At 53.8% G+C, this 18,194-nt stretch overlaps 1 protein-coding gene across 1 annotated transcript; it reads right to left on the bottom strand.

Annotated features, from left to right (window-relative positions):
- Positions 1–3,706: 3,706 nt before the first annotated feature.
- LOC140918497 (coiled-coil domain-containing protein 33-like) lies at positions 3,707–17,140 on the bottom strand. Its single transcript, XM_073363063.1, has 8 exons — positions 16,923–17,140; positions 16,413–16,501; positions 15,430–15,561; positions 13,537–13,609; positions 12,938–13,059; positions 10,778–10,864; positions 9,685–9,801; positions 3,707–8,321 (listed from the first exon to the last, which is right to left on the bottom strand). The coding sequence occupies exons 1-8, from the start codon at positions 17,092–17,094 to the stop codon at positions 8,259–8,261; spliced, it is 855 nt and encodes a 284-aa protein (XP_073219164.1). The 5' UTR covers positions 17,095–17,140; the 3' UTR covers positions 3,707–8,258.
- Between the last annotated feature and the right edge of the window lie 1,054 nt (positions 17,141–18,194).

The raw sequence follows: 18,194 nt of genomic DNA, 5'->3' as shown, positions 1-18,194 counted from the left end.
CAGGGCCCCCTCTCCAGGACAACGCATCTGCTATCATGTTGGCACTTCCCTTCACATGGACCACGTCCATGTCATAATCCTGCAGGAGCAGGCTCCACCTCAGGAATTTGGCGTTGGCTCCTTTCATCTGGAGCAGCCAGGTCAGAGGAGAGTGGTCGGTGTACACGGTGAAGTGTTGCCCAAAGAGATATGGCTCTAGTTTCTTGAGGGCCCACACCATGGCCAGGCATTCCTTCTCGATGGCTGCATAGTGTTGCTCCCGGGGTAGCAACTTCTTGCTCAGGTACCCGATGGGGTGTCTCTCCCCCTTTTCATCCTCCTGCATTAACACCGCCCCCAGTCCCGTGTCTGAGGCGTCGGTGAACACCATAAAGGGCTTGTCAAAGTCTGGGGTTGCCAGAACTGGGCCACTGACCAGAGCCTCCTTCAGCGCCTGGAAAGCCTCCTGGCACTGCTCAGTCCAGACCAGCTTGTCTGGCTTCCCCTTCTTGCATAGCTCGGTGGTGGGGGTGGCTATGGCGCTAAAGCGGGGCACAAACCTTCGATAGTATCCTGCCAACCCAATAAAGGCTTGGACCTGCTTTTTGGTGTGGGGAGCGAGCCAGTCTCTGATCACCTCCACCTTAGCTGGTTCCGGCTTTAGGTGGCCGCTCCCCACCCGATGGCCCAGATAAGATACTTCAGCCATCCCCACCTTGCACTTCTCAGCTTTTATGGTCAGCCCAGCCTCCTGAAGTCGGTCCAGCACTTGTCTAACCTGGGACACATGGTCCTCCCAGGTCTGGCTAAAGACACAGATGTCATCAATATACGCCACGGCAAAACTCTCCATCCCCTTCAATAAGGTGGCCGGCACTCCCTTGAGGCCAAAAGGCAGGGTCAGGAACTCATAGAGCCCCAGAGGGTTGATAAAGGCTGATTTCAGCCAGGCATCTGCATCCAGCGGCACTTGCCAGTTGCCCTTTGTAAGGTCCATGGTGGTAAGGTATCGAGCTCCTCCCAATTTGTCTAGGAGCTCATCAGGCCTGGGCATGGGGTAAGCATCAGATACAGTGATGGCACTGAGCTTCCGATAGTCCACACAGAACCGGATAGACCCATCCTTTTTGGGGACCAGCACCACCGACGAGGCCTAAGGGCTGACAGATGGCTGGATCACCCCCAAAGCCAGCATGTCCCTGACCTCTCTTTCCAGGCCCTGTGACTCGGAAGGGGGAGCATCTTATCGGCGGGTGCGATCCTGTCTGCACCTGGTGGACAGTCAGATTGGTGAGTCAAGGCTGGTTGGAAAACAGCTGTCGGTACGGATGCAGCACTCCTCTGATCTCAGCTTGCTGGGCAGTGGTTAGCTGATCCGAGAGGGGAATTGTTTCCAGGGGTGAACCAGCTCTGGTCCCAGGGAATAGATCTCCTAAAGGGTCATCTCTCTGCTCCTCCCAATGTCCACACACGGCCAACACCACATTCCCCCTGGCATAATATGGCTTCATCATATCCACATGGTACACCCAGCGGTGGTGCGCCCGGTTAGACAGCTCCACCACATAGTTTACCCCATTTAGCTGCTTGACAACCTTGAAAGGGCCCTCCCAGGCGGCCTGTAGTTTGTTCTTTCTCACAGGGATGAGAACCATCACCTGATCCCCGCTGGCGTAGGCATGGGCCCGTGCCGTGCAGTCATACCAGACCTTCTGCTTCTTCTGGGCTCTGGCCAGATTCTCCCTGGCCAGGCCCATGAGTTCAGCAAGTCTCTCTTGGAAGATCAGGACATACTCCACCACTGACTCTCCATTGGGAGTGGCCTTCCCCTTCCACTCATCTCTCATCAGGTCCAGGGGGCCCCTTACCCTCCTTCCATATAACAGTTCAAAAGGCGAAAATCCGATAGACTCCTGGGGTACCTCCCTGTACGTGAACAGCAGGTGAGGTAAGTACCTGTCCCAATCCTGTGGGTGCTGGTTCATAAAGGTTTTCAGCATCATCTTTAGCATCCCACTGAACCTCTTCACCAGCCCATTGGACTGGGGGTGATAAGCTGAGGCCCAGTTGTGCCGGACCTCACATTTCTCCCACAAGCACCAGAGCAGGGCTGACATGAAGTTGGATCCTTGGTCTGTCAAGACTTCCTTGGGGAACCCCACTCGGCTGAAAATGGTCAAGGGCGCATCTGCCACGCTGTCTGCTTCAATGGAAGCTAAGGGCACTGCCTTGGGATAGCGGGTGGCAAAATCAACTACCACCAGGATGTATTTTTTCCCCGACCGGGTTGTCTTGCTGAGAGGTCCCACTATGTCCATGGCCACCTTCTGGAAAGGTTTCTCTATGATGGGCAAAGGTTTCAAAGCCGCTTTCCCCTTGTCCTGGGCCTTCCCCACCCTTTGACAGAGGTCACAGGATCGGCAATACTGCCGGACAGTGGTAAAGACCCCAGGCCAGTAAAAGTTCTGTAGCAACCTCTGCCGGGTGCGCCAGATTCCCTGGTGCCCTGAGAGGGGGATGTCATGGGCCAGGTACAGTAGCTTGTGGTGATACTTCTGGGGGACCACCAGCTGCCTCCTGATCCCACAGGACTCCACTTCCCCTGGGGGAGCCCATTCTCGGTACAGGAACCCCTTCTCCCACAGGAACCTCTCCTGGCAATCTCTCCTCATGGTCCGTCCCACACTGAGGTCAGACAGGTCCCTGAGCTTCCGCAAGGAGGGATCTTTCTGCAACTCGGCTTGGAACTCAGTGGCTGGGGAAGGGATGGGGACCGGTTCCCTCTCATTAGCCGGGTCTGAGGCCACAGCCTCTCTGAGCCGTGCCCCTCGGCGCTCCCTCCCCACCAGGGTAAGGTCCTGTGCCTCCAGTGTGGTACCCTCCCCAAGGTCAGGGTGCAGTGCCCCTTGCTGGCTCTGGCTACGGGTCACAACCAGGGCAGTCTGGGGGTTGCTTGGCCAGTCCTCTAGGTCCCCCCCATCAAAACCTCAGTGGGCAAATGGTGGTGCACCCCCCACATCCTTGGGGCCCTCCTTGGCCCCCCCATTTCAGGTGTACCCTTGCCACAGGCACCTTGAATGGGGTCCCGCCCACCCCCATCAGGGTCAGGTAGGTGTTGGGCACCACCCGATCTGGGGCCGCCACCTCGGGCCAGGCCAGCATCACCTCCACGGCCATATCCCAGTATCCATTGACCTTCCTCCCATCCACCTCCAGGGGAACAAGGCACTCTCTCTGGAGGGACAGCCCCGCGCCCACCCTGTAAACCGAGAACCCTGAGTCCAGAGCATCCAGCTCTCTGGAGGAGCTGGCCTGGGGTACTCTTCCCTCCTGAGCAGGTGGTAAGCTGGCAGCCCCCCTTGCCTGGGCCGTCTGCCCCTCGTCCAGCTGGGTCCCTACCCAGTTAACCCTGGGTAAGTTGGGTCTGCTCAGTCTGTCCCTGAGCCTGGGGCACTGGGTCCGTACGTGGCCTCTCTGGCCACAGTGATAGCAGCTCCTGTCACGTTGGTCCCCTCGAGCGGGTCGGATGGTCCTGAAGCCAGGCGTTCCCCTTGGGAGGGGGTTCTCCATACTTCCCCTCTGGGAGGTCCCATGCTGACTCTCTCTCTGCATCGTGGGCGGCCTGTTCTTTTGGGACTCCTCCCTGCTACCCCCGACCGACTGTTCACAAACTCGTCAGCCAGCTGCCCTGTATGCTGTGGGTTCTCTCACTTTTTGTCCACCAACCATAGCCTCAGGTCGGAAGGGCACTGTTCATACAGTTGCTCCAGTACAATTAGGTCAAGCAGGTCCTCTTTAGCTTGGGCCCCAGCTGTCCACTTGCGGCCATATCCCTGCATTCGGTTGACCAGTTGTAGGTATGTGACCTCAGGCGTTTTACGCTGACTCCGGAACCTTTTCCGATACATCTCGGGGGTCAGCCCAAACTCACGGAGCAGGGCCTTTTTGAACAGTTCGTAGTCCCCTGCCTCCACAACTTTGGGGTCCAGTAAGGGGTGAGAAACTGGAGCCTGTCTGCAGGGTCAATCCTGTGCATCTAGCAGGCATTCTCAAAGGCCGTCAGGAAGCTATCTATGTCCTCCCCCGCCTTACGCTGGGCCAGGAAGCACTTATCAAAGCTCCTTGCAGTCTTGGGTCCCCCCTCACTCACCGCAGCTCTCCTCCTGCTGATGCTGACGTTGCCTCTCCTTCTCCTCCTGCTCATGCTGACGCTGCTTTTCATGATCCTCCAGCTCCCTCGTTTTCATCTCCCTCTCCCATTCCAGCCACCTCCGCTCCAGGGATGGGGAGCTCCGCCGGGAGGATCCCCTGCTGGCTGCCGGGGTCAGGGTGCCCTCGGTACTCACTGGGCTTCCCCCAACCCCTCCCCTAGGCATAGGTAGGAAGGGTGTCGGGATGTTCTCGTCAGCAGTCTGACCCCTCCCAGCCTGGTCAGGCCCCAGGGCCCATGCTGCGTCCACCGGGCGGCTTCCCTCAGGGACAGGGATCGGGTCATCCAAGCGATCCTTCTCCTCTAACTGGGCGAACAGTTATCTCCCTACTGGCCACTCGCAGGCCTGTGCAGCTTTCCATGGTTTCCAGGAAGAACCCCTAGTGTGCCAGTCCTTCTTGAGGTCACCACCTCTTTGCCAGGGTCGAGCTGCAGACTCCTCCGCCCCTGGGACCGCTCGCTGCAATCCCCCAGGGGACCCTGTTACTGCAAAAGTCCTTCTCTTTGGTCACATACTCCCAGGGGTTAACCGCCCCCTGAAACCGTCTCTCTCTGAATCTTCAACACGCCTGGTCCCCGTCAATCCCCCTTCGTTTTATTGTTCCCCAGTCACTTACTGCAGGAAGTGCTGTTCATGGGGTGCAGTACATCCCGCCACTACCACCAGTTGTCACGGAGTGTGCAGGATTCTGGGGCCTGCACCCCTCTTCCTGGGATTCACTGTGACTCTCAGCCAGCCAGTAAAATGGAAGGTTTATTGGACAACAGGAACACAGTCTAAAACAGAGCTTGTGGGTACAACCAGGACCCCTCAGTCAAGTCCTTCTGCGGGGCAGAGAGCTTAGACCCCAGCCCTGGGGTTCCCTGCGTTCCATCACCCAGCACCAAACTGAAACCAAAACCCCCCCAGCAGGCTCTCTCCTGCAGCCTTTGTCCAGTTTCCCGGGAGGAGGTGTTACCTCCCCCTCCCCCTCCTGGCTCAGGTTACAGGCTCTCAGCTCTCCCATCCCCAGTGAAACTCCCCTGCCACATTCCCAGGTCAACACTCCCCGCTGCCTGCTGCGTCACAGCAAGACATGCCAACTCTGTGAGAAATGACACCCACAAAAATGATACCTTACCACAAAATTGCTGATTTTCCCATCACTCTCACAGCAATCCAGCCAACTGTAACATGAGGCCAGCAATAAGAGAATGTCATGGCCATTAGAGTCTGCTACCTTACATTTCCTCTTGCAGTTTTAATTGGAAGGTGGTGTGCCTCACTGCCAGGCCTAAACTTAAGCCTGAAGCTACTGTGTGTAGTATTGCTGTGTGTTGTTAAGGAGCAGCTGACATCTACTTCAGAGGTCACTGCATTTTGGAGATGGGAATAGGAGCCATATTTTGATCTCAGTTACACTTCTGGAGTTCCCCCTAACTTCAATGGAATTGTACCTGCTTGCACCAGCATTGCAAGTGACTCTCACCTTGTATTTGCATTCCTAGGGGGTTGAGAGGTTGTATATGTCTTCAAGGGCAGGTGCTCCCACCAAGGCTCACCACTGAGCTATCATTGTGGTTAGCTTTATGGAAGCCATGATCACTATAATGCCCGCTGCAAAGACCCGTTAGTGACAATGCATTGTAGTACAGGTTTGTACCAAGGTGTGAAAGAACCACTGGACCTGTCCCTGAAAATACCACTAGATTGGTACCATTGTGTTAAAAATTGTCAACCACTGCTTTCTGCTTTCCATTTATTGGGATCACATTGTCATTGCTGGTGATTTTTTTTCCAGTGCAACTCTGTAGTGGACTCAAGGAAGATATTTAAGAATTTAGCATGTGAACACAACAATATCTGGTGACGTTCAGCTGGGTGATGATGTTCCAAGAACTACTCAAGGGCAAACAATAAATGTTTTAAGAAAAGGTGGGAACCAGAAAGTCCATTTCTGTTCCCGTCCAGTGTATTACAGGAGGAGGATGGGGAAGGTGCGGTTACTGACAGGCACTGAAATTGCACTCTGGAGAGATCCGCGGGATATCTGTGCAGTTGGAGAATAGTTAGAGAAGAACCAGGGATGTGTGGTTGAGTTGCTGGAATGTTGAGGGCTCCCAGTCCCCATAGGAAGTACCCATTGGCATGCCCAATTCAGATGTGCCCAATTCAGTGCCCTGATTTGACATGAAAAACAGGCACCTGGCCACGCCAGCGTCCTGCTCCTCATCACATCTCCAGGCAGCAGGCCTTGACCAGTCAGATCTGAAGGTTCCAGGATACGTGTTCCAAAGCTGCCTTCCTGGCTGGTGATGTGGCCAACCCCCGTGCCATGTTCTGCCTTGGCTATATGCTCCTGCTCTGCCCCCTGCACCTGGCAGACCACTGGGGGCCCTGTTCATTTGTTCAGTTTTAAAATCCCCCACCTCCTTTCCTGCCTCCAGGCTACAGCTGAGATGCTCCACCCCCAACAGGCTGGGATCGCATCACAGGGGTGGCAAAGGGAAGGGCTACTGAAAAAGGGGCAAACGAGACCAGATGTCTTTGGAGGGGCATGTTCTCATTTGAAGTTGCCACCCCTTAAAGCAACAAGGCAGATGGCACCCCTTTGCTGCCATGGGACATGGCCACTTCCCTTTGAAATGCTGCCATTCCATGGGCTCTGCAAATCAACACCCCTTGTACTGGGGGCAACACCTGTGAGGCCTTTTCCATATCAGGTACACTTAGCAAGTCAGCCCCAGTGGTGAGCACGGCTCAGGCAGCACCTGCTAACCTGCGTGCGGTGCTCAGAGCTGGTATGGGTGCAGCCCCGGCTGTCACCTGTCTACTAAACCTGCCACACCCAAAGGGGGGTTAGGTATGGGGGCTGCCCTCTTGGCCAATACTGGGGACTGAACCAGGGACCTAACAGCCAACAGCCCAAGTCTCTACAGTGCAAGCTAAGAGCTGGCCCAGCCCCATTCCCTCTGCAGATCGGGAGGCATAGCACACACTGACTGGGGGCTAACACCTGCTGCCAGCGGAACGGCGCTAGTGACAAGAACGAGCAGCTTCTGCCACTGCACAAGTGGCCCTGGCTGCAAGGATCTGGAGCCCAGTAGCTTCAAACGAGTTCTTGCAGACATGAGGAATGGCAGCCAGGGCAAAGGGCCCTCATGGCCATGTGCTGCTGCTGCTCCCATCACTCATACTAGCCGAGCACCTCACCTTGCAGGGCTAAGTCTAGCCTGGTGGGCCATTCCAGGGGTCAGAATCATCCCTGGTGAAACTCTGCTGAAGTCAATGGGGCTACCCCAGGGATGAATTTGGCCCGTGATGTTTTGCTTCTCTACTCAGGACTCCCTAGGGGGCATAGGCCAACAAAGCATAAAAGAAGTGGACCACAGGTAAAGAGAATGTCAACCTCCATGAACATCACACGCTTGGAGGCTGAAACTGATCCAGATTGATCATTCAGGCATAGCTGATGTGCTATACAGTGGGCAGCATTCCATCATCACAGCCAAGGAGGGAGAAGGCGGGGAAGGGAAGATACAATAAGCTCAACACCAGCTGCCATCTAACTGTGCTTAGAACACTACAGAAGTGATCATACAAGGGACCAGCAAAAATCAGCTGCTGAAAACATGCTGAAAGCCAAGCTGAACCGCCTTAGGGAGAGAAACGTACAGATGGTCATTTAAGATGGGGAGGAGATAGGGTTGGGGAGGGGGGGGGGTTACCTGTTGGGGCAGGGATTTATGTGCTGGTGTTCTGGACCAGATTCAAAGTCCCCAAACCCCAGTGCCCTGTGATAGCACCCATAGCTGGCGCTTCTCCAAGCTTTGATCTGGGCTTCACAGACCGGATCCTATCACTTGGCCAAGCATATCCCTGAGCGCTGCCTGGCACAGGTATTTTCCATGGCCATCCAGTCTGCAGTAACAGCACTTGGGGGTTGAGCATCAAGCATTTAATAAAGATCTCCAGTAGACCCCTAGGAGAGGTCTGGTTTTGGTGGGGGGTGGGAAAAGGAGGGGAGACCAGACAGAACATTCACAGTCTTTCCCCAGCACTGCCAATAAGTCCATCTTGCAGAAGGTGTTAGGGCAGAGGATCGAGCATTTGGTGCCTCTTGATATGTGTTGTGTGGTCTGGTGAAGTCTTCTGTGTGGGAGAAGAGAATGAACATCAGGGGATATTCCTGGAAGCTTAATTCATCTGTCTCCCACTTCCTTTCAGCCCTTACATTCCTCTGTGCTGGCAGAGTCCTTTGTGTCCAGTGCCCCAATCTCGTGGTTCCCAGGGTGTGCCCTGTGTGCTAGCCCTGACGCTACCAGGTTCTGTGACTGGTGCTCTACCACTCTCTCCTCCCAAAGCTTTAACAAGGAGATTCTGCGCTGGACCCTGTATGCCGTTCAGTAATATGTTCGCCCACCTGCCATGCTGAAAACCCCATGCCTGTGGTCTAGAGCAGGCCATGGTGGATGACTGTCCACCCAGCTGAATGGGCAGGGGTAGGTTCTACTCAGTCTTACCCCAATCAACAAACGCAGCCACCCTACAAGATTGGGAAGTCACAAGTCTGACAACAGCCCCCCCGTGATATGAGGAGAAGTCAAAGGGCTTAGGTAAAGAGGGCCCTGGCCAACCAGTTGTGATGGAGCCTAAGGGGGTGTGTGTGTGTGTGTAGGGGCGGGGGAGGGGGCTAAGAGACTGCTGCAGTCCAGAGAGCACATGGGTGGGTCAGGGAACAGAGGGTAGCCCCGTCCCAACCCTGCACACTGCAGGGACACGGGTGACTAAGAAATTCATTGTGACCAGCTGTTCAGGCACCAAAATTTAGACCAATGATCTGCCTCTGTGGTGCAGATGGGTGGAGTCAACCCAACAGTCCTTCCCACAGCAGAGGACTGGCTGGCTATGAGGATCCACTCTCTTTCCTGCTCTTCTTCCACCTCTGCTTGCTCTGCCTGGTTCTCCTCTTCCTCCCCTCTCCTCCTGGGAGTGTGTGGAGGGGGTGTGATACTGAGGTAGTGTAACCCACACACCTCCTGCGTGTGGTGTTCTGTTCCATCTAGTGGCACCAAGACCACTTAGAGAGACAGATAAAATGAGTCTGCTCTACAGCCTTCACTAAGAGCCAGCTGGCTTTTAGCTCATGTGGAAGAGGCTCCAGAGGTTCCTGGTTCAATCCCGCCTGCCGACGACCGGGGTCTGTCGACATTATACTAGCACAAACCACAGAGACTTTCAGCCTGGATATTCTTGTGGGGAGGGGAGGTCCCTTGAGCAGCTTCTGTGCCCTAGAAAGAGTGCTGAGCCCTTACACAGTCCCCTATCCTGGCCATCAATCTTTGGCTAAGAAAAACTAGATGGACAATTTTAGAGACCAGTAATGCAGCTCTTACACCAGCCACATGGACAGTGGCCATGGCAGGAGGGTGAACAGCTGAGTATGAGAGGAGTCAGACCGTAGCTGGGTGAGCCCAGCTTGTGGCTTGGCAGGCATAGCAGGCATGTTACTGACCAGTGAGAAATCATGCAGGATGGTGCTGGATGAGCGCCCAAAGCCATGCTCTTGCTCCAGGAGCTGGGTGCTGAGATCCTGCTTCTCCCGCCCCCATTTCCTTGCAGACTCCTCCAGCTGCGAGGGAGAGAACAGATACTCAGAGCACTATGGTAGTGCTGCCCTGCTTGCCCTCTCACCCTGGGTTTGCTCTTGAAGGCAGTGGTGGTGCATGGCACCACCACTCTGCTCACGGACACATGGGAAATTGACTTGTGCAACTCAGACTGCTCACCTGTGGCTTCCCCATCCAAGCCACACATTCCCCAGCTGGCTGCCTCCCATAACCTATACCCAGCCATACACAGCAAAGCGCTGCTGGAATTAGGGGAAGCTTGGAGAATATGAAACATGGCACCTGGACAACTGGGTCTTTGAGGCCACACCCAAGGTGTTCCTTTGAGGTCCATTTCCCCTCACTAGTGCTGATTTGGGGACCTGTTAGACTCATGCTGCAGCCTCCTTCAGGGGCTTATTTGTGGGAAAGCCTGTGAAAATGCTCAATGCCAGGGAGGCTGGTGGGCAAAGGAGCTTTTGGACACATCTGCTTTAAGGCCTTGAGTCTGCTTTTCTGAGCTCTCCATGGGCTGGGCCTAGGCTATGTCAGAAATTGATGCCTCTCCTTCCACGTTGTTCTCTCGAGCGATGATGAGACTCAAGGGGAAGACTAGTTTGAGATTGATCTTTTCAGCAGCCAGTGCTTGACTGTGGAACTCCCGTCCACAAGAGTTACAACTGACCAGCAACTGATCACCTTCCAGGCCAATTGCAAGAGTCAGCTCTTCACCAGCCAATAAACCATAACAAGTCCTACCCTCCTCTGGGAAAGGAGCAGAGATGAGACAATGCTTTGTCTGCATCTAGCCCCTAATCCACCTGTGATCATGTATATAGATACCTCGAAGGAAACACCAGATCCAGGGGGCACACCAAGGGGTGAGTCAGGTTGTCAGAGTTCATTCTCATTCATGCCACAGGACCATGCAATGGGTGGAGATTGGGGATGGGATGTGTGTACTGGGGGGATGACCATGAGAAAGGGCATGACAATTACCTGGCTTTCCAGGACACGAATGCGACCTTGCGCCTTCTCCACCTTGGCCAGCAAAGACAGTTTCTCTGAGTTGGTGGAGAACATGTCCTGCAAACAGGTAATACAGCCAGCAAGTGAGATTTAGAGACTCTAGCCCTCCATCCCCTTCCCATCATGACACAGGCTGCCAGTGACCCCTTTCCCCCCACCATTCCATGGAATTCAGATAATGGGAGTGCTGATGCGGGGGGTGGGGAGGAGGTTGGGGTTGGGGGGCAAAAAGCCAGTGAGAGAGGAGCTGAACAGACCTTGGATCTGTGGAGGCTGTGATGAAGGCAGCTCTTTAAATACAATATAATATTGCATTGCAGTAGTGGCTAGAGGCTCCAATCAAAGGTCAAGGCCCCATTGTGCCAGGTGCTGTACAAACTTGTCAGCAGAAACAGTCCCTGTCCCAAAGCGTTTACAACCTGATTATGACACTGCACCCCATATTCTTCAGAGTGATATTATGATAGGATTATGACATAATTATGATGCAGTTTGTACAAGATAAGTCATGTGAGATGTCATTGGAAAAGTTTTGATTTGCTGAATATGATTATCCTATTTGTATGCATGTATCATTTTTGTATCTAAAGTTATGAATATTATCTATGTATCTGTATTTCAAATGTAGTTACACCTGGGTAAAGCCCACTACACAAGATACGTTCAGTCTAGATAGCTGGTTGGGAAGGGCCTAGTCAGGGCAAAGAGCCATTAGGGAGAACAATAGGCTTTAGGAGAAGCTTATCTCCCACCTGGTGAGCCTTCCTGAGAACTCCACAGACAACCTGTGAGTGATGGCTGCTATGACTCTACAAGGACATGTGACCAGGCCACATGATGCTGGATTCCATCTTGGGATGTCAGTACTTTTCCACAGATTGGTCTGGGAACCAAGCTTTGGAACAAAGGGTTCCCGCCATATGCAAAAGCTGTATAAGGCAGGGAGTGACATCATCAGGGTAGGGTTCATCACTTCCCACACAAGAAGACTCCTGGAAACAGCTAAGGAACAAAGACTGAACTGGAGGAAAGTGCTGGACCCAGGTGAAAGGGATTTCTAGCCAGTGTATGAAGTCCTGAGAAACCCAAGTTGTAAAGCTAATGCAGCTTGTGCCTTAAGAATCTGTAGCCTGCTCGTACCATCAATTAGGGTCAGAATCTGTTATTCATAGCCAATCTATTTAGTATATTAAGTTTAGTTTGCATTTTTTGTTTATTTGCTAGGTAATCTGCTTTGATCTGTTTGCTATCCCTTATAATCACTTAAAATCTATTTTTTGTAGTTAATAAACTTGTTTTATGTTTTAATCCAAAGCAGTGAGCTTTGACTGGAGTGCTTGGGGAAAATCTTTGCTTGGTTACTACAAGTGTCCATTGTTCTCTTCACATTGAGGGAGAGGTGGACTGGGTATTAAACCCATATACTGGCCAGATTTGACCAGGGCAGGATGGTACTGGGAAGCCGGAGGTTAGAGAGCCTGCGTATAACTGCAGCTGGGTGTGTCCCTACCTAAGTTTCCTCTGAGCTGTGCGGCTGCACAGCAGCCTACTAAGTGCCACACAAGCGTTCAGGGCTGCTGTGGTGCCCCTCCCCCAACCTCAACAGAGCCCAGCCCCAGATCTGCCAAAGCTGGGGAAGAGGCCCCCCCTTCCCTGCCCCCAACCCAGCCCCAGCCCAGACCTGCCATGGCCGGGAGAGAGGCAGGTCCAGCCCTGGAGCTGCCACGGTGTGGAGAGGTGAACCTTCCCCGCACCCCAAACTTCTCATCCCTGGACCCACCCCAGAGCCCGCACCCCCAGCCAGAGCCTTCGTATTGGCGCATATAACAAAATTCATTCCGCACATGTGTGGGAAAAATTAGATGGAACACTGGTGTATGAATGCTGGTGAAAGTGCAGGTTGGAGGGCTTTGCAGATTCTCACAGCAGTACAGTGTGAGAGGGAGCCCAGGCTGGTGGGTCAGGGGGGTTCAATGTTACCTCAGTTCCAGATGGCACGCCGGGGGGAACCCGTCACACTGATAAAGCAACTGAACGGCCAGCCACAATATCCTGCACATGAAGTGAATCACTCCCACTGGCTAACAGGGGACCCTCCCCATGGCATGGCCCCAAGGTGACCCATCTCACCGGCAAGGCTTGCTGCTGCAGGATGATGGGAGAAGAGCGGTAGCGGGCTCTGCCCAGCTCCTCCCGCAGTCTCATGTTCTCGGCTAGCAGGGTGGAGTAGAACTCCTTGGAGAAGCTATCAGCTGGGGGAGAAGAGCAGAGAAGCCACTCAGACCTCTGCTCGGCTCCATACCCTCCAGCAATTTCACTACCCACCCCCTTCCAGGGAGAGGGCAGGTCATTTCACCTCCCCTTTGCCCCTGACAGCCTACCATACTGGAATCAGAACCTGGGGGCTTTAGGCTTCCTTGACTGGGGGCTCTGCTTTTCCCTTCCACAGGGCCAGACATCACGTGGAGTAGCAACTTACTCCACAAGTAGCCCCATTGGTTGGTGCTGCCCAACATGAGTAAGGGAGGGGGCAGGGTATGGCCCTGAATGATGAGCCTCTCTGCTGGGTCCCTATGAGCTTCTCCCACCTGCCTCTCATGTGGCCAGTTGAGCTGTAACTTGGGCCATTCCCTCCCCTCCTGCATCACTCAGGAGCTACCTGGCTCCCAGATAAAACAGAGCCCAGCCCAGCCCCTGGCTCTCACACAAAAAGAGAGGGGGGCATTTACCCAACGGTTGCTCACAGGTCCTAGCGGCCTCTGGCACCTTCTCCTCCAGCATGCGCTCCATCTTCTCAATCACCTTTGGAAGGCAGAAATTCAGTGGAGAGGGGAGCTCCCATCATGGCCCCCTGAAGGCCCACATAACCCTTACAGCAGCAGGGTGCTGCAGAGAGCTGAGACCTTGGCTAGACTAGATTTGGGGCATGTTGTTAGCACATGATCACTAACAGGGTCTAAACATCTAGTCTGCAGAGGGTACATTGCCCTTAACTCATGCTAAACAAGCTGAGGTGAAGCCCAGAGGTTGGCATGTTAAAGGCGGTGTGGCCTTAGCAGCACTAGACTTTTAAAACATGTGAGTCACGCATGCTAACGCCACAACCCTAGTCTGGACAAGGCCTAGCTCTGCAATGCTGTTGCTGGCCTTCCCTCATGCTCAGTTTGCTGCACTGCTCCCCAGCTGGAGGGGACTGTGTATGGGCCACAGACAATGAACCTCATGTCCTTTAAGGGTGTGTCCACACTGCACATGGGCAGGTCTACATTTAAAATGTGACAGCGGCACAGAGGAGACGCTGCTATGCTGACGGGAGAGCGTCTCCTATCAGCGTAGTTAATCCATTTCCCCAAGAGGCGGTAGTTATGTGGGTGGGAAAAACTCTCCTGTTGACATAGTGTGCTCTCTATGCCAGGAGTTAGGTCGGTCTAACCGGATCACTCAGGGGTGTGGATTTTTCACACCCCAGAGTGACATAGTTATACCAATGTATGTTTGTAGTGTAGACCTGGCCTCAGCTTTTAGGCAAAGCTCTACTTCTGTCCATACACAATTCAGTCTGACTCAGGTCACCAAGCACTCAGGAGTCACAGGACTCAGGTCTTAGGACCCTGCTGGGGTGTGGATCAGAGCCTGAGTCCTGCTATGACTCGGGCTCAAACCCTGTCATTTTGCAGCTGTGAATGCAGCTCAAGCTGCAGATCCAAGTCAGAGGGTCTGTGTAGTGCAGTATGGATGTGTTAGCATGGCCGTGAGACCAGCAGTTGTAAAGCCAGATTTACAATGCAGTGTGTATGCTCAAGCGTGAGCTTGAAACACCAAGTCTGCAAGCCTGGTTCCACAGATCTGGTCTTAGAGTGCAGTGCAGACAACCCTAAGAGACGAGGACCTACAGGGATTGGGCAAAGGGACTGTTAGTCTAGGCAGGAATGCACTTCTAGAGCAAATCTGCAGTCTGGGGATATGGGGGATCGCTGCTACTCAGATCCCAGGATTCCCAAGGCTGTCCAGACTGTAGGCTTTGAAAAGCTGAGTGGCTGATCTGCAGAGCTAGCATTAATTACTGTCACCACGCTCCATACCAGAGACTCAGTGAAAGCATCTGCATCCCAAAGTTCTGGGCTGGGTGACCCACAGGACTTCAAGATCCCATTCTCTGGTGCATGAGAGAGTTCACGGTGCTAAGCAGATGCCCTGCAGTTGCAGCGCCTATTTCCATGCCAGGTTCCAACACAAGAGCCTGAAAAGCCAAGCACTTAATGCAGAATGTTGGCTCATTATGGTGCAGTTGGTTGTAGCGATCCATCCAATACCTTCTGTGTAACACAATGTGCACCTATGCCCTGCCACCAGGAAATGGGTGACAAAGAGGGAGCAGATGGAGGCAGGAAGATCCCGCCCTGCTAGTGAGACTATGGGGCCCCGATCCTGTGTGCCTGGGTTGTGCTAACAAACACGACCTGATGGGTTTGCTTTGCTGTGGCTTGTTGCAAGGTCTCCCTGTAGGGAGTGCACTATGAGCACAGGGCATGTTGCCCCAGCATGGAAGAGGGGCAAAGCACTGTGGGACACCCAGCTGGGTGCCCTCCCCTAACCCTCCCATGCACCTGTGCTCTGCTCACCCTCTCCTGCTGCTGCACAGTGTCTTCCAGGGCTTTCATCTTGGTGATTTTCTCCTGGTACTTCCTCAGCACCATCTGCTGCTGCTGATGGGCTCGTTGCAGCTTCACCAGATCCTTCTCCCGGTCGTTCTTCTGGTGGGCGAGAAGGGAGGGAAACCATCAGATCCCTCGGGGAGGGAATCAGAATGCACAGGGGATTCTTTACGGAGGTGGATGGACACAGGCAGACCTGTGGTTCTCTCTGGCTCCTAATAGTCGCTGATCAGGCTGAGGAACCATGGCAGGGTGTGACTCGAATTGAGCTGCCAAAGCTACTGGAGTTCACCTGTTACTCCATGTTACTCCACTCTCCTCCCTTGGTCAATCAGGGTGGCTGCAGGGCTAGGAGAGGAGGGTAATCAGCAGAGAACTCAAACTACAGCCCCAGTCTCCAGGAGCTTAGTGAGACTGTCCAGGGGTCTTGGAATATTTGCTTCTCCAGATGGCTCCCACAGCTCCAAGCTGCTTGCCCCCAGTGAGGGCCTCCCGGGCACCAGGCTGCCCTCTCTGAGCCTGTGTTAATTTCCACCTGTAACCAGGAACGTGCTGCTCCTAGCGTGCAGCTCTAAAGAGTGGTGGCCTCCTTTCTCCTCTGGAGGGGAAGACCCCCAGCATGGGATAGCAGGAGAAAGGCAGAGGGTGTTGGCTGTGCAGCACAGCTGACTTTCACCCTTAGCCTGGCCTCTTGCTCCGCAGGCTGGGGCTGGGGAGCAACCTCTGATGTCCCACGTGCTGAGCCCTGTCTCCTCTGTCAAACTCCCTTCTTGCATGCAGCCTTCTTCAGAGCTCCCCTCACTAGGGACAGCCCAGATCCTTGTGCTTGTGCCCTGGGCATCATATCTGTTTGAATTAGACCATGAGGCCCTCAGGACAGGAGCTGTGTACACTCACGGGTCCCTCTATGGAATAATGACCAAGCAGGCCAAAGCCATCGGCACAGTTACCCGGATCAGCTCATTCTGCAGCTGTTGCACCCGGTCCTTCATCCTGCTCATCTCCACTGTCCCAGCAGCCAGTTTGCGCTTGAGGGCCACTGCAAGAGACCACACAGCCTGGTCAGTGGCACGGGGGCATGTCTGAGGGATACAAGCAGCTTCCAGGACTCCCAGGGAATAGGGGACACAGCTATGGGGCAGGTCTATTCACCAAGGCCAACAGCGCCCAATCAGATTGTTAGATCCACAAATTCAAATACAAATTAAACTGGATGGTGAGGACTGAGGAGCATCTGCCAAGAGAGAGAGTCCCAGAGGAGAGGGCAGGGACAGGAATAACAGGGACTGGGGGTCACTGACACCGTGCCTGCCTCTAGCCAAGGCTATTAACCTTTCACTTTCCCACTCCCTGTAATACCACAGTCAGAGACACTCCTCACTCTTCCTCATGGCGGCCTCCTCCTTCCTTCGCTCTCTACTGGGCCATGCAGAGGTGGGGGTGGGAAGTGCGTACTTTACCTATCCTGTCGACTGTCTCCGCCTTGGTCATGACGTCCACGTCCACGTCGTTCAGCAATGTGCGGCCCACTTCCTCGTGCATGCTCAGATTGCGGTGTAGGGTGCTGTTCTCTGCCTCCAGGCTGGCAACACGCCTGCGCAGAGACAGGATATCGTCTGCCATCTTCTTCATGGCCACACAGTAATTATCCAGCTCCTGTTGGCCACAGGAGTTACAGCTTGTTACAGCTTGCACTGTTACCTGTTACAGCTTGCACAACCTCAACTTAGAGACATATGCTTAGCCAGGTCCCTTCTTCTTCCTTCCACCCACCCACCTCAATGACCAAAGGTGCTGGCCAAAGGCTCCTGCCACGGGGGACCAGACTGAGCAAGAGCCTGGGTGGGGATGGGTGAACTGCAAAAGACATGGATGAGCTGCGGAAAGTTTCCCACCCAATCTTTATAGGACACAATCGCCATAGTTTTCAGGTGTTCAGGCATGCACCATAATGTACTGAACTTATATAGCACTCTTCATCCATAGATCTCAAAGCACTTTAGGAGCGTGGGTAAATATTACTGACCTCATGTTACAGATGGGGAAGAAGGGAGAGGAAATGACTCACCAAAGGTCACTACATTAGTGGCAGAGTTAAGACTACAGCCCAAATCTCTTGCATCTTAGTCATCTGCCTTAACAACTAGACCACACTGTCCCCTGCTTATCTGAGATTCTTGGAAATCTCAAGCCACTGTCACAGTAGGTTTACATCACCTCCTGCCTCTGTTGGGGCTGGAAAGACCATGGAAACATTGTCTTGTGCTATCTCAGCAGTCGGGTTTCTGATCACAGGTGGAATGGGAAAGTTTGGGGTGAAACTTCTGGTCCATTCTTGTTTGGTTTCAGCAGCTCAGCAGGGTCAATTTTTCTTCCCTTGTTTTAAGCATTGTGTCCATCTAGTGCTGGAGGTGGGGGTGGAGGTGGATGAGGGGGGCTAGATTGACAACTCCAGGGACCTGAATCCTATTTCTTTGCCCAACAAAGTGACAAACTTCCCCAGCGCCACATGTGTGCCTCCATGCTGACCTTGAGGGACGACCTCTAGGGCTGAGAGGGGAGATCACGCCTCATGACCTAGGCTGTCCCTGGTCTCTCTGCAGAGGCTGCCAACCAGAACGCCAGCTAGCATCAGCTATAACAACAGGCTTGTGATGTAGCATCTATCTACTAGGCCAGAGGTGGGCAACCTATGGCCCGTGGGCCACATCTGGCCCGCGGGACCATCCTGC

Source organism: Lepidochelys kempii, chromosome 10 (genome assembly GCF_965140265.1).
Source record: "Lepidochelys kempii isolate rLepKem1 chromosome 10, rLepKem1.hap2, whole genome shotgun sequence".
NCBI classification, from domain to species: domain Eukaryota; kingdom Metazoa; phylum Chordata; order Testudines; family Cheloniidae; genus Lepidochelys; species Lepidochelys kempii.
This window is presented reverse-complemented; position numbering and strand designations above follow the sequence as displayed.